We start from the raw sequence: 15467 nt of genomic DNA, 5'->3' as shown, positions 1-15467 counted from the left end.
TAATTGCAATCAGGCAATTACATTATAACGCCTGTTTGGATTCGAAATAATGTGCATCATTTGGACATTTAATTTCCACAGCAATGCCGCAGTGAGCACATAACTCAGTTTTCATTCATTATGACATCGCTTGCCATGCTTATTTACAAATGCTTGACATGTTATGCAGTTTGTGTAATTGTAACAGATTACAGAGGTTTGCAATCTTTTTGAGTCATGACCGCCCAAAATATTCAGGTTTTTGGGGCAACCTCTAATAACACACTCATGCACTTTGAGACTCACAAAAAATGACAATAAAATGTGTTCTGATGTTAATTGTAATAGCAATTCGGGTAGTATAATCCTTCCTTTTTATATATTTTTTTGAGCTTTTATCTCCAATGACATATTGCACCATTAACATAAGTAAATGTTGTGATGCAGTCAAACAAAAATGTAACGAAATGTGACAAATATGTGTCACCAATGCATCACAACTGTTCACGATCAAAGTTTAAACTCAGAATGAGTTCTACTACTAGCTCTGAACTAAAATGCACATTACAGTTTTGTTTTAATAATATTATAAAAACAAGCATCTACTAATGAAACCTTAATGCAAAATAAGTTAAAATACATTATATAAATATAAAAATCTTGTTTACAAAATGCCTCTGTTTCTTTTACAGAGGATCTTTTTAAAAGATTCCCTGAAGTCAGAATTGAATATGGTGTATATAAGAGGATTAAGCGAGCTGTTGCAGTACCCAAACCAGAAGAACATTTTGAACAATGTCTCTGGGACGCAGCAGGCGTCACACACTGCAGTCAGCGTATATGTGAAAAAAAAGGGGAACCAACAAAGAACAAACACTCCCATGACAACAGCCAGGACAAATGTAAAACGCCTTTCTTTGTACTGCCTTCCCTTCCACCTGTTCACTGTCACCGAGGACAGTGCGTCTGCCTTCGGAATTGTTTCTCCAGCCTTCACCTGAATCCCTTTGGTTGTTTTCACACTCTTTTTCTTTCTCAAAGAACATAGGATGCTTTCATTTCCATCAGAGGAGGAAGCTTCTTCCTCCACATCAAGCCCATTGACTTCTTTACTGACCTCCTGTTTCACCTCCTCCTCTCTGTCTTTTCTTTTTGGGGGGTTAAACCCAAATTTTGTGTCTTCTGAGTTGCCATTCTCTCTTTGCCTCTGTCCAGGTGGGGCCCGTGTTCTTTTCTTGGCAATCTGATAGATTCTTGCATACACCATGATCATAATGATGCAGGGTGCAAAGAAGGAGGCAGTGCTAGAGAATATAATGTACCATTTTTCCTCATTAATTTTGCATACAGGCCTGTCCTTTTTGCCCTCATCCTTTTTCATAGTGATAAGAGGAGGGAATGAAATTATGGCTGCAAGTGCCCAGACTAAACAGACTGTGCATTTAATCCTGCGTGGTGTTCTTCTCAGATTGTACTCAATTGCTTTAGTTACAGACCAGTATCTGTCCAGGCTGATTGCACATAAGTGAACAATGGATGAGGTGCAGAAGAGTACATCCAAAGCCAGGTGGATTTCACACCACACTTCACCAAAGTACCAGTAGCCCATGAGTTCATTGGCTAGTGAAAATGGCATCACCAAGGTGGCAACCAGGATGTCTGCAGATGCCAGAGACACTAAAAACAAATTCTGGGGTGCTTTTAGGGCTCGGCTTGTGATCACCGCAATTACTACCATGACATTGCCAAACACAGTCAGCAGGATAAGCATACCCACCAGGATTGTGAGTGGCACAGAGGTCTGGACAGTATAAGGGTGCTTGCCAGCCAAAGTATCATTTCCACTGGTAAGGTTGAGACAACCCATCAGGAAGCGCTGTTGTGTCGACAGGTCAGTCTGATTAGAGCTTTGTCAGGGGGTTCGGAAGCTGTGTTTTGTAGCAGCCTGTAATTTCAATCCATTCAAGAACACTCCATCAGAGAACTGAATCTTTTTACTTTGATCACAGGAAGAGATGGTCGAAGAAATGTATGGCTCCTTCTTCCTTTAGAGTGAGAAAAAAGAAATCAACTTGGAAAAAAATATAAAAAATATTTTTGAGTTGAAAAGGCAACAACAACAACAACAACAACAACAACAACAACAACAATAATAATAATAATAATAATAATAATAATAATAATAATAATAATAATAATGTGAAAGCAACTGGTTTAATCATAATTTCTGATATCAGATTTTATTTTACTCTTCAAAAGAAAATCTTATCTACCTACCTTTAATAATAAAAATGTTATATTCCTGGTCGAACATCTTTTCAGACAGACTTGTATTCCTGGTTTGGCTGGCTCAGGCAGGTCTTATCATCTGCTGTAGCTGAACTAGAGTGTGTGTTTTATATAAGCTTGATCTGACGCTGGGGATTTGTAATGCAGTCTCCTCTGGAATGGGCGGAGTTCTTCTAATGGAGATTTATAAACAGATTTGGTGTTGCTTCTTCTAGACACAAAACCTATTGTCTGATTATGACATTAATTAGAATGTTGATTTATAGATGTAATACTTGTGGACTGTAAAATTATAGTGAGTGTGTAAATGTGAATGTGATATATAGTAAATGAAAAAAAGCATTAAAGAACTGTCTTTGAAAAGAATAAATGAGTTTCTGTATTAGTCAGTAATAGAAGAGAATATTGGTCATACAGTATGATATATATATATATATATATATATATATATATATATATATATATATATATATATATATATATATATATATATATAGTAGAGTTATATAAAATTTCGTGTATCATATGTATTTTGTGTATTTTTATATAGCAAGTTATTATTATTATTATTATTATTATTATTATTATTATTGTTATTATTTACAATATTAACCAATTTAATGTGAGATTTTATATTCAAGTAAAGTCTAGCTTCAAAGTTTTATTATTTTTTAGCTTACATGTGATCACCTAATATTAAGCCAAGTCAAGATGCAGTCATGTTTACTGTCATATTTATGTGTTGTGAATAGCTCTGGGTGATTTATTTATTTTATTTATTTATTTTTATTTTTTTTTAGACACCACTTAGTGAAAAGCGTGAAACACTATTTAAACAAACCTGATTAGAGAAATAAAACAAAAGCAGTTTTTTTTTTTTTTTTTTAAAAAGTGCATAAAACAAATTAACAGTTTGCAAATTAAGTTCGTATGTTGGGAAGCAAACGTTATCGGACTGTCTGTGCCCCGTAGATGCTATTATGAAGTAGCTTGCTTCTAAAATAAAGGAGCGTGAGGGTATTACCATTATTTCCAACCGATAGGGGCGCTAGCGATCCACTTTGGCCACGAAGTTACCTTCTGTTGCGTTTTAGCGCGAGGAAATATTTTGGAGGTTTCCGGTTGGCCTTTCGTGTAGAAAAGCAAGAAAGGCATACATACCCTATTTGAATTCGCTTAAGGAAAACTTAACAAGTTAACGTTTGATTCATATTTTTATTTACTGGGCGGTAGCACCACACCAAGGTAAGGTTACACACAGTTTTGTTTGTGCGACGTTGACTTTGGCCGCATTCGCTAGCTTTAGCATCTATACGTTAAATTTACGTCGACGGAAAGGCCAAATGTTAGCTTATGCTAACATTTTAAGGGCTATGTTTAGTTGTGGTTACCTCATGCTAAGATGTTTTGGTTGAAGGAAAACGTGTTTAGGGTAGTTTACATCAGCTTTTCTTTATTCGGCTCACTATTAATCTAAACTTGTGCTAGATGTTTAGATTAACGTTTTGAGCATAAGCTAATGGTTAACTATGATTGCTACTCTTGTGGGTTTTTTTTTTTTTTTTTTGGTAGCGCACAGATGTCAGAAGACCTGGTAAAACAGCTCAGCAGCTACAAAGCCCAGCTTCAGCAAGTAGAAGTTGCTTTATCTACAGACCCGGAAAATGAAGATCTTCTCAAACTCCAGAAAGACTTGCAGGTTTGTGGACCTAATTCGCTTGCAGTAGCCACATAGCAATACACATTTCAATTCGTTTTTAGGTGAGTAAAATGAGTATGAACTGAATACATACTAGCTTTTTTATTGGGCAGTAGTTTTATAAATATAAATATAAATGGTAGCGGTTTCCTTGAATACTTTTTATGACGAAAGTTATAAAGATCAACACACAGTACACGGGTTTGTTTATTTGTGTACCAATTTCTGCACATTATCAGAATGTAGTCATGGGATGCATTCATATGAAATTTACATTTGTAGTACCATCCACCCTATTCAAACTAGATTTGTCTGAGTCTACTATGGAAATGTGACCCTCTTGTTTTTTCTTCCACAGGAAGTCATTGACCTGACAAAAGATCTTCTGTCCTCTCAACCTTCTGATGGGTCTTCCAAGACCAGTGGTTCAGACACAGTTCCCACAAAGCAAAGTTGGAAAGTGGGAGACAGGTGTTTGGCTATGTGGACTCAGGATGCACAGTGAGTGTCACCGGCCTCTTTAAGTTAAAACATTACTTAAAAATGGCATGCCCAGCAACACTACAACACAGTTTCTTTCGTTTACAGAAAATTTGAAGTTTAGTTTTGGAGTAGCTAGTTGATGCTCATTCATAAATGTATAAATACCTGACACACAAGTAACTGGTGTTGATAATTCCAATATTGGGAGAATGTCTTTACTTAATATTGGATTAATCAGAATAATCTTAAAGGAATGGCCCTAAACATTGTATGCATGACCTGATTGAGAACTCAACTTAAAACATCTTTCCTGAAATAAATGCAGATATTGATGTTTAGGATTGTATATTAAGCTACTATTGTGCTTGAGTCTTTGACCCATACTCACCTGCTTACAGACATGATTTCTTTACAGGGTGTATGAGGCTGAGATTGAGGAGATAGATCGGGAAAATGGGACTGCAGCTGTTACCTTCACTGGATATGGGAATGCCGAAGTGATTCCACTGCAGAACCTCAAAGTGGTAGAAGAGGGGAGGCGTTCCGATGAGGATGGGAGTATAAAGCCAAAATCAAAGTAAGAAAAAAGCTCTTCTCTTATGACCTTACTAGATTCACCTGGAAGCTGCATTTAAGCTGTATTTCTGAAAAGATTGACAGGCTCTCAACACAGACTTGTGAAACAGAAGTTGATAATAGGTTATTTAAAAAAAGAAAAGAAAAAGAAAATGTAATCTTGCCAAGTGAGCAACAGTTAGAGATGGACCGAGATGATCCATTTGATATATCAAATAACCTTTTAATATGTTCCATTGGCAAGTTGCACTTCTCTGACCTGATGGTTCAGACATGATGTTTTATGGAAGGTGTTGATGTTGGTGAATATTTGTGTTTAATTAATTGTGGCAATTACTGCAATTAGTTGTGAATTTAAATCATCGCGACTTTTGTAAATGGGGGATCAAAATCAGACTTGCCGCTAGTTAAGAGCTAACCTGTAGCTAACAGGAGCTAACCAACTATGGGAGGTAGGTGAGCTAAAGCTAAGTCACTCGGTTAACCTGCTAAAGACCGCAGTTGTGCTACATTCTGCCTTCTTGCAGCGGGATATTGGGTATGTTTATCAAATAAATATCCCCCCAATTTTGCAGAATTTGGAGATTAAATTACTTCTGAATGGAGGAGTTATTAAAGCATTCACTATCCTAACAGTTGTCATGAAGATAAACCTAAACTATTAAATCTAAAATAGTCTTTCTGAACCAGACTGGAAACGTATTTCTGCTGAGAAGTTGGTCTTTTTAACACGGGAGTCTGGGATTTTGTTCTGTTTTGGAGGGGTTCAATTTTTGGCACTTCTGCATCGGGTTAAGAGGGATGTCTTCCACCATACTGGCAGTCCCTTATGCTGATGTATAACTAAGTATGTCTTGGTAATGTCATCTACTGCTGTCTCAGAGATGCATTAACTAAAGTAAAGTTTATGTATTGTTTTGAGGCCAATGACAAATATATTTGGCAGAAAAATTCTGATAACTGATTAATCAGCTGATTTATCAAAATAAAATAGAAGGATACGATATCAAGCAGAAAATGTTACTATTTCACCATATTTTGCCTGTACTCATTTAATTATTTTAGTCATTTTTAAGTATGAAAACATACAAGAAAGCATTAAACATCTGGCTAGGTCAGAGATGTAATCTGCATATAAACAAGTGGAGTCACTGGAAAAATTTAATATTTTGTATAAATATGTCATTACTTTCTAGCTTTTAAGGTGTCAGCTAACGTTATGCTAGGTTGGCTCAACTAAAGCTATTTTATTGCTAACAAACAGTGTGACGAGTGTAAAAGTCTCTTGTGCTAACTGGGAGGACTGTGCATAATACCTCTTAATGGTACAAATTGATCATTTATTGTGTGATTGTAAGATGGCGGAGTGCTATGGATCTAATTGAGTCAGAGCTCTATCAATTGGACAAAACCCACAATGACATACTCTGCAAGTCTCTGAAATTTAACGGCATTTACTGTTCAATGAGAAATTAAGAATAAATCAGTGTTTATACATAAAAAATCAGACAAAAAAATCAATTTAATCAGCTGGGCGATAAATTGGTTGAGTCCTAATTTGTTGTAAAATGTTTCTGTTTGAAGTAGTTTTTTTTTTTTCCTGATCTTTTTAGGAAAGAGCAGATAGCAGAGCAGCGTGAGTATAAGAAGAAAAAAGCCCAAAAAAAGGTACAGAGAATGAAAGAGTTGGAGCAAGAAAGAGAGGAGCAGAAGTCAAAGTGGCAACAGTTCAACAACAAAGCTTACTCAAAGAACAAGAAAGGACAAGTAAGTGTTCCTTTTTTGATAGATCAGAAGTCATATGTTGTGCTTTTTAATGACAACTTATCATGTTGTTTTTGTTTCTTTTAGGTAAAGAGAAGCATATTTGCATCTCCAGAAAGCGTAAATGGGAAAGTGGGAGTGGGAACATGTGGTATTGCAGATAAACCTATGACCCAGTACAATGACACATCTAAATACAATGTCAGACATCTAATGCCCCAGTGACTTAATATATTCTGTACATAATAATCCACTGTATACAATTGTATCAGTGCTTTCCATTGTGTTTATACATTTATGTTTCTCAAGTAAAGAAAGCTTTCAAAGAAATTTGGCTTGCACACATGTGTTTGAAATATTGTTGTAGTTTTCCTATGTATTATGTAGATACAACAAAAATCCATGGGGGATTTTTTTTTCCCTGCACTGGAACAAGGTCACCTGTTATGTAACAACAGGAAGTGGTGTTTTAGAAAAAGAGCAATGTTGTTTTTGTCCCCATATTTGACCGAGGCAAAATACCTTCTGCGATCTGTATAGACGCACCTTTAGATCTACTGTGTACAGTTGAGCCAGGATTTTTTGGCATAGTAAAGATATTTGAACATTGATAATTGTGTTGATTTAAAACGGCTGAATTTGCATTTTAATTTGTGTATATAAATAGTGAAATAAACCTTTTGCTTTCAATTTTTAAAATGATTGCTTCTCTGTATTTTTTTTTATTACATTAAAGTCTTCTCCTCTTTGTTCCTGTAGGTGGCAGTAAAGAATTACACCCTTAGCATGACACATTGTAGCTTACAAATTTATTTCTTGCTGACTTTTTGAAGAACATCAAACATTTTATGAACTGGGTTTTGAAAGATTTGTGATTGACAGCTAACTTGTGTTCTTGTATATAATCATAGAATATCTAAAATGAACTTAATGCTTAAATTAAGAGAGACAACACTGGTAGACAACATTGGTGTATGTGTGTAGAAGTTTATTACGATTCCAGGAATAATTTAGGGAGCTGTAACAAAGTATTAGCAGGGGACCAGCAGCACATGATTTGCACAAAAGTCACCTCAGATGGCTGAGAAAGCACAAAAAGGACATTCTGGGATGTGCCTTGACATAAATCCTCAACAAAAGTTTGGTGGTTGTTTTTTTTTTTTTTTTTTTTTTTTTTTAAACCATTTTCTTTTTCATAGTGCATCTTATAGTTTCCCAAACATGTTGGGGGTTAGGAGGAGCGAAGGACCTTTAACAAGGAACTTTGTGCAAGAGTCAATCCCCTTGTTAAGACACAATTTGGTGGTGATTTACTGAAGAATGCTGATAAATGTCTTATTTGGTTTCATGGAGTTGTACGGGTCAGTAGTGCAATTGTGTTAAATATACATTGAATTAGAAGTGAGAAGTGTCAAGATTTAAAGAATTAGATCTTGTACTTTTTCTGCCACAGTACGGAAAAGCAGTATTAAACACTGAAATATAAACCAAAACCATTTTCTGTAATTTTCCTGTTCATGCTACCGATATTACTCATCAATCCAAAAGCACATTAAAATATCATTAGAAAGGCTACATTCAAGACACATGCACCATAGCTTTTAAAGTCAATTACAATCAATTTAATGCTGATTATAAGTAGCTAATACTACTGAAGCAAGTGTAAATCTGAAAATTGGGAGTTGGACGGACAAAATAATGTACTAAACCCAACCAATATCAACCACTGATATCAAACTAGAAACATTATTGCTTGAGCTTTGTGCTTGAACAAGTGTGAGAAAGCTTATAGCTGTCTGAAATTATTGAATTTGCACACTGTAAAAGCATCCAACTAAATATTACTAATAGATTAAACATGGTGCACTCCATATACTTTACTGGGGATTTTACATTAAGTTTGGCTGATGTATTTAAAACGAAAAGATTTTTCTTTTCCATTTCATCATGACAAAGATGTAGCTACAGTATAATTAAATAGACCAAAATTAAATAGAATAATGAGCAAAATAAGTTAAAATAACATAGGCGGACTACATCACCAGTTTCCATGGGATTAAAAAAAAACAAAAAACACATGCATTCGTGATGGTTGTGGGTTCCAACACAGAGCTTGTTTATCTATGTAACACATTTTGGAATGCAGACATTATAGCCCTTGCTGGCTTGTACTTTGACAAGAAGTGCTGTCTGGATAAATTATCCAATGAAAAAGGGCATTTTTATTTTTACAAGGCAGATGGAGCAAACGTTCCCAATGGTGAGCTTCGAGCTGGTATTGTTTGTGTGGGTGTGTGTATGTGTGTGCCCAAGTGTTTTGCTGGTTTTTGAAGATCAACTTGATTAAATGTAGTCTACCTTTCAGTGTTTGACACTGGTGCAATATCAATACCTCAACAGGATCGATACTTAGAGCAAGTATGGTTAATTTGAGTTGGCAACTTTTAAAGGGACATTCAGGTTATTGGTTAAGTCAACTCTGAAAATGGGGAATTGTATTTTGCCCAAAATTTACCAGTAAGTTTGTTGTGAAAAGAAGCCCATTGGCTTTTGGGGTAAGACCTTTTTTTTTTTCTCAGCTTTTCGACTGAGCTGGAATTAAGGCGGGTTTTTGGATCGAGTAGTAGATGTTTCATTTGTCAGGAGGGAGGCTGGTAAACTGGGGGTTGGAGCAGTAGGCTGGTACTTAGAGAGGTGAAAGCCAGAAAAGACTGCAGCTTAAGTGAAAGTATAGGCTGGTGCTTTTAAGCAGAGAAGGCCAGTTTTAGACTGCAAGTGGAGTAGCCCTCGTCACTGGCTGAGCTCTGCCGGCTGCTGTGGTCGTCCAGGTCGCTTGCACCACTGGTGCAAACACTGTCCATTTCTCCATGGGAGAACTCAGTGCTTTCCACATCAACTTCAATTTCTTCTGTTTAAACAAAGAAACAGAACATGGATTAATGCAAACTTAACCACTTAACAGTGAGTGTAAACAAATGAAACTGGAAGGGGAACAACAAAGCTTTAATCAGGGCACCAACCTCTGTCAGACTCTGAGCGATCCGAGTCCATACGGGAGCCCAGGCTGTCTGTGCGGACCCTCTCCCGCTCACCGTGAGTCTGCAAAAGAGCTAGCTGCCTCTGGAGATGCCTCTGCTCTCTCTCTAGAGTTTCTAGTTGGTGCTGGCTCCTTCGGTCTACTTCTTCAAGTTTCTGAAAATAAAAAGGTTGCATTTCATTTAAAACTCTTGTTATGCAGAAACACAGTCGTGTGGGGACACAAGCGTATCAAATTTTGGTTATAAAGCAGTAACACATCGAAGGCTGGTGAGCTTTACACATGCACTACTGTGTGACATAGTTACTGCTGTCAAATGTGCCCTCCAATAAATGGTCCAACAGGAACAGCAAGTAGTTGGAGTCCATATGACTCACATAGAAGTGAAATATGGCAAGATGGAACATGAAGAGAACATAAAGGTCATCCTGGTCTGTATTTGACAGAAACATCTTTTAGCTATATGTTATCTCCTCTCCTTGTGGACACTTATCTTGGTCACAAATTCAGATATGACAAACATCTATAACTAATCCCTAATTTTATTTATGTCAAGCCACTATAAATAATAAATGCCCTGGAGGTATCAAGCCTTGAAGTCAATCACATTGTCACATTTTTTTTTACCCATGAATCACTAAAGCTGATACATATAACTGTAACAAGATAAATTCTGATCATTTGCACACCTGCGATAGACTGGTGACATGTCCAGGGTGTAACCTGCCTCTCACCCAATGGCCGCTGCTTCCACATGACCCTTCATAGGACTAAGCGGTTGAGAATATGACTGACTAATTTGCACACAAGGTGGTTTTCTGCTAATGGAAAAAGTATTGGCAGCTGTTGTTGTCCTTTGAAATGACACAAACAGTCATTGCGGCTTTCAGGCACACTTATATGTGTTAGGGTTAACTGTATTTTTCACAATGATAACTGAAAATGATGAAGGAACTGTTGCTTGAAGTGGAAAAGTCTTTTGGTGAATTACCAGGGCGTTCTCCTAAAAACTGGAAACAAATTGGAAACTTATGTAATATGAAGTCATTTTTTATTAAACTTCCATATTTAAATAAATTAAGAAAAACATACACATTTAATACTTAGATACAGGCCAGTTGTACATATGCGTTCAAATGTTTAGAGGAAGAAACACTAAGTTCACCTGTGACGGATATGGCACATTTTAGGTGCATTCTGACATCATGCAAAAGCGAAAACTCCCTAACTTTTTGTGAGTAGTCTATATCATTAACAGTTATTTTCCTTTCTTTTTCACTTCCTGTAGCTGTAAACCGGTCTTAGTTGTTCCCTCATTTTCAGTAGAACTTGTAGTTCCAGAAACACGAAACAACATTCAAGAAGCCTCACTTCCTGGATGCAAGACCAAAGTCAACAGTTGACTCCAGTGTGACAGCAAAATCAAACAAGCTGTTTCCAGACTTGCTTTCATGTTGCAGCCCTCAGTCACACCTCAGCTGTTGCTACTATATTACGTCCTTCAAAATTGTAACTATTATTCCAGCAGATCTGGAGCTTATAAGACTTGTGGTCTGTATTCATGACATGAGTAATCAAGGTGACTAACCAAGGCCTGAAATCCTGCAGAGGACAGTCAACAACAGCTCAAAGTAGATTTGTTGACAAGAAAACATAAACTGTAATCACCAAGCTCTAACCATAGCATCTTGACAATGAGGCCAAAGTACCTCAAGGTGCAGTTGTCTAGTTACCCTAAGATTGCTCCTCAGAAAATCTCAATGTAACCGGTAACAGACATGTTTGTAGCTAACCACTGCTAATGCAAGCAAGGCTATGAATTACAATAAAGCATCAAAATAGTGTTATAAATGAAATGTCATAAATGAGTCTGACCTGACTTTTTTTTTTTTCTTTTATTCCACCTGTTTGGCCAGCTGTGGTTACAAAGTAAATATGTATCTTACAAGCAATATCTTTTCAACAAGTTCTGAACTAAAACAAACTGAATTTTTGACAGAGCTGGTCACAGAAAGGGTGGCATTGCTGTCGCTGTGCGTGGTGGACAGTGAAGCATCGTGACAGCACAGATGTTTGCACCACAAAGGGAAAAACAAAGAAACTGGGCCACCAATAGCAGGAGATGAGAGGTTAAAATAGTGTTTTGTTGTAAAAATGAAAAATGGGATCAGTGAGACTCGTGAGGCTTAGATTTTGTGAGCTATTATTCAGGATCTACAAGGCCCCCCAAATGGATTAAATACAAGTATTTGTCCTTGTGTATGAAAGTAATTCTCTGCAGTACCAGATCAACATGATGCAAACCATCTTTTACTCATGGGATCAGAGATGTATTTCACCGTCTCAATACTCAAGTTTTATACTTGTAGCTAAATGCTCATGATCACTATCATTGAAGATCTTTTCCAGTCATAAATTCAAGAACAATACTTGATGGATTTATTTGTTTTGGTTTAAGGTTAAAATGCTAGACACTTCAGAGTTGTTTCCTACCTTTTTTCTATAACTGCTGCAAATGTTTTCTTATTTTTTTTTAACCTTTTAACCCTTGCCCCAAACTGACATTAGCCAAACCACTAATGCATCATCACCAGTCTTGAATAAATATATGAATACATGACTGTCATTAAGAACAAAACTGAACCTGCAGCAGCCCACAATCTCATGACAGCATCATGCTGTTCAGACTGCCACACCTTTATGTGTGCTTTGGCCTTGTTGAGTAGTCCCAGTGTGGTGTGCCGACTGCAGTCTGGTCCCAGTGGGATGAGCGACTTCAACCTTTCCAAACACAAGCGGAGATGTGCTCGCCTGTGGGAGGAGACACAGTGGGGGTAATATCTGTTCACAGACACCATGCACAGGGTAAAGTACAATATTAAATGGAATTTTATTAGTCTTGTTTAATCTTTTCTAGACTCTGTCCGACTCATCAAAACATGATTCGTATTGTAAAATGGAACATTGATTTAGTTATGGATTGTGTTCAGGTGAATAAACTTGTACGATTACATGAACAGTTGATCTATCTGGCTGCAGATTTCAAAGCTGCTGAAGTCAGCGTGATATTGTGCTTATGATCCACCAAAGCCTCTGGGGTCTGTGGTCTCAATATATGCAGAAACCGGCAAAGGGCTCTCACTATGCTTTTAAATAACGGAGGAAAATGTAGGTCAAACCATGATGTCATCTCTGCATTGGCCACCATTTTGTGATGTAAAAAAAAAACAAAAAAACATAAGTCATCTACTAAGAGCCTTCTTCCTAGAGTTGCCCCTCTGTATATCTCTCTGAAAGCAAGACTCTCACACACAGACATGTTTGGACATTTTAGTTTAGAAATGAGCTGAGTCTGACATTTATTTCCTGCTAAAGGCAGAAGCTCCCTCATCCCAGGGCAGCAAAAGCGAGCTGTTGTTAGATTTGCAGCTGTGAATTTCACAGGAAGGAGCCCCGTTGTCTGGAAACAGAGGGTTCCCGTTTGCTGACTGGGGAGATGTCTGCATGTCCTCCAGGAACAGTGCTGCTACTGAGGCCATTTTATTTGCCTTGCAAAATGCACACTGCTATCCTGTACAGTATGTTAACTTCCAACTTGTTGATATAAAAAAGGCCTTTTCAAGTACTGTGATGATAAGCTAATTTACTAGGTAACAGTGAATAATTGTACGATTAACATATTTAGCACAGGACCAAGATATCCAAATGAGGAAGGATGGAGACAGCTCCTGACCTATGAAGTTGAAGCTCCATTTTGAGGCAATCAGCTGAGATAAATTCTTGCAACAACAGTTTAAAGGCTGAAGATTCTTTCTTCCTCTTTTGTAAGGCTTCTGCACACGAAATGTAAACTAAAAAAAAAAAATCCTTATCGTCCTTGGTCTTTGGATAGCTGTTTGCATCATAAAAATGCATTGAAATAACCTCAGTCTGGCCTCACTCACCGGTTCTTTTCCAGTTCATTGTGTGCTGACCTGTTGAAATGACAGATATATAAACAACACTGTCACATGTCTTAATAATGCAAAACACCACATAGTACAGACAGTCTGCACATAAATACAGGAGTTACTTCCTGCAGAGATATTATGACCAATGATAATGTGTGTCAGAAATAATCTCGAATTAGCATCAACTACATGTAACTTCATCTTTTTTCCATGTAATCAACCTACCTATTGTGTATATTATCCAATTTTCTGTTCTTGAATTTACGCTGTTTCTGCTGATGTGCAATCTGTGTGGCAGGATATGTGGAAGCATACCCATGTTCACATTCTGATGGAGAAAAAAAAAAAGAGAGATTATTAAATATAGAGTCTGGCTAGGCTACTGTAACTAATGTGCTCCAATAGAAAAAAAGGCTGGATAGATGCAAACTAATGTGGCCTAAATATTAGACGATATCTTAGTATGCTGCTGCAAATGCATAGAAATTTGTAAACTTTGATGTACAGAAAGCCATTTCTGTAGGTAATTTTATGATGATACTGATACGTCATTTTACATAATTAACTAATAAGCAAGGAATTTTTCGGAAATTCTGTATTAGAAAGACAAAGTTAGAAAAAAAGAAATTTAAAAACTGTCAGTAATTTTAGCATAAAAGACTCCAGTTCAACATTATGCTCGCTGTTTTTAAGCCTACAGTTCCCATGAAGCCTGCTTCTCAGTAACATACGACGTCACATATTATCCAGCGTCTGATTGGCTTTCTGCAGTGAACCTTGCGCTGAGAACGTGTGTCGCGACCAATTAAAACTTTACAATTTGTTCCATGTGGAAACCATGTGAACGGCACATACAAGGAAGCAGCCGCAACCAGAGAGAACCATAGCAGGACCTAAAATGAAAAAAAAAAAAAAAAAAATTAAGAGGAAACAAAAAGTCATTCGGAGTTTTAGCTGGCGAAAGGGATTATAAATACAATGTTTCATGAGTTGATTAGGTGTTTCAAAGGACTTATCTTAATGAGCAACGATTAGCTGAAATAAAAAGTTAGACCAGAAATTAGCTCATCCAAATTTTATGGACATATCTTAACCTTAAAGTGCACATGTGGAGGCTTGTTTTAAACCGTGAATATTGCAAAGTATCGTGCATCTCCCGCAGTCTGGGAAAAAACCCAGTTTAAATGGCAGCGGATAGCTGCAGGCTAATGTTGCAGTGAAATTAGTCTCTCTGATGATGCTGGTTTAAAAATGGAAGTTCTTTTTTTTCTCAACTTCGTTTCAAAATTGTTATAATTTGCATTTGCCTGGTCGATTAGATAGCCGTTTTGCAGCAGCAGGTGAAACATCCCTGGCTGCTTTCGGACCCGTTCATCTGTCCGCTGCGCGTCTTTTGTCGCCCTCGCCTCTATTGTTGTCTGCTCGGCGCATTAATATCCCCTACAGCCCGTGTTTACTTACTTCCATTGTTCTTCTCAATATTTTCAATGTAATTGGCTGCGTCAAGCAGCACTTGCACGTTCTTCATAAAAGTGCCGATTTGGTCCATTGCGGAACATTTGGAGTATAAAACGTCGCTGAAAGAATAGTCGGACATCTCTCCGAAATCCTGCTGGTCCATGGACGCATCAGACTCCGAGAGGACCTCTTCGGTTTTCAGCTCGCTGTGCTGTCGCATGTACTTTACCAT

The 15467-nt window shown here is 37.2% G+C and overlaps 3 protein-coding genes across 3 annotated transcripts; 1 reads left to right on the top strand and 2 right to left on the bottom strand.

Annotated features, from left to right (window-relative positions):
• Positions 1 to 643: 643 nt before the first annotated feature.
• On the bottom strand, positions 644 to 1846 carry LOC306762036 (alpha-2A adrenergic receptor-like; the record flags this gene model as incomplete). Its single annotated transcript, XM_079248403.1, has 1 exon — positions 644 to 1846. The coding sequence occupies one exon, from the start codon at positions 1844 to 1846 to the stop codon at positions 644 to 646; it is 1203 nt and encodes a 400-aa protein (XP_079104529.1).
• A 1533-nt stretch (positions 1847 to 3379) lies between these two features.
• smndc1 (survival motor neuron domain containing 1) lies at positions 3380 to 7451 on the top strand. Its single transcript, XM_079248522.1, has 6 exons — positions 3380 to 3513; positions 3841 to 3967; positions 4326 to 4468; positions 4866 to 5027; positions 6640 to 6793; positions 6878 to 7451. Exons 2-6 carry the CDS (start codon positions 3848 to 3850, stop codon positions 7013 to 7015), a joined length of 717 nt encoding a protein of 238 aa, XP_079104648.1. The 5' UTR covers positions 3380 to 3513; positions 3841 to 3847; the 3' UTR covers positions 7016 to 7451.
• A 2083-nt stretch (positions 7452 to 9534) lies between these two features.
• LOC306762475 (max-interacting protein 1-like) lies at positions 9535 to 15467 on the bottom strand (the record flags this gene model as incomplete). Its single annotated transcript, XM_079248946.1, has 6 exons — positions 9535 to 9698; positions 9811 to 9982; positions 12524 to 12638; positions 13772 to 13801; positions 14003 to 14105; positions 15239 to 15467. 6 exons carry the CDS (start codon positions 15465 to 15467, stop codon positions 9535 to 9537), a joined length of 813 nt encoding a protein of 270 aa, XP_079105072.1.

This window comes from Telmatherina bonti (assembly GCF_933228915.1).
Source record: "Telmatherina bonti genome assembly, chromosome: 11".
Classification (NCBI taxonomy): Eukaryota; Metazoa; Chordata; class Actinopteri; order Atheriniformes; family Telmatherinidae; genus Telmatherina; species Telmatherina bonti.
This window is presented reverse-complemented; position numbering and strand designations above follow the sequence as displayed.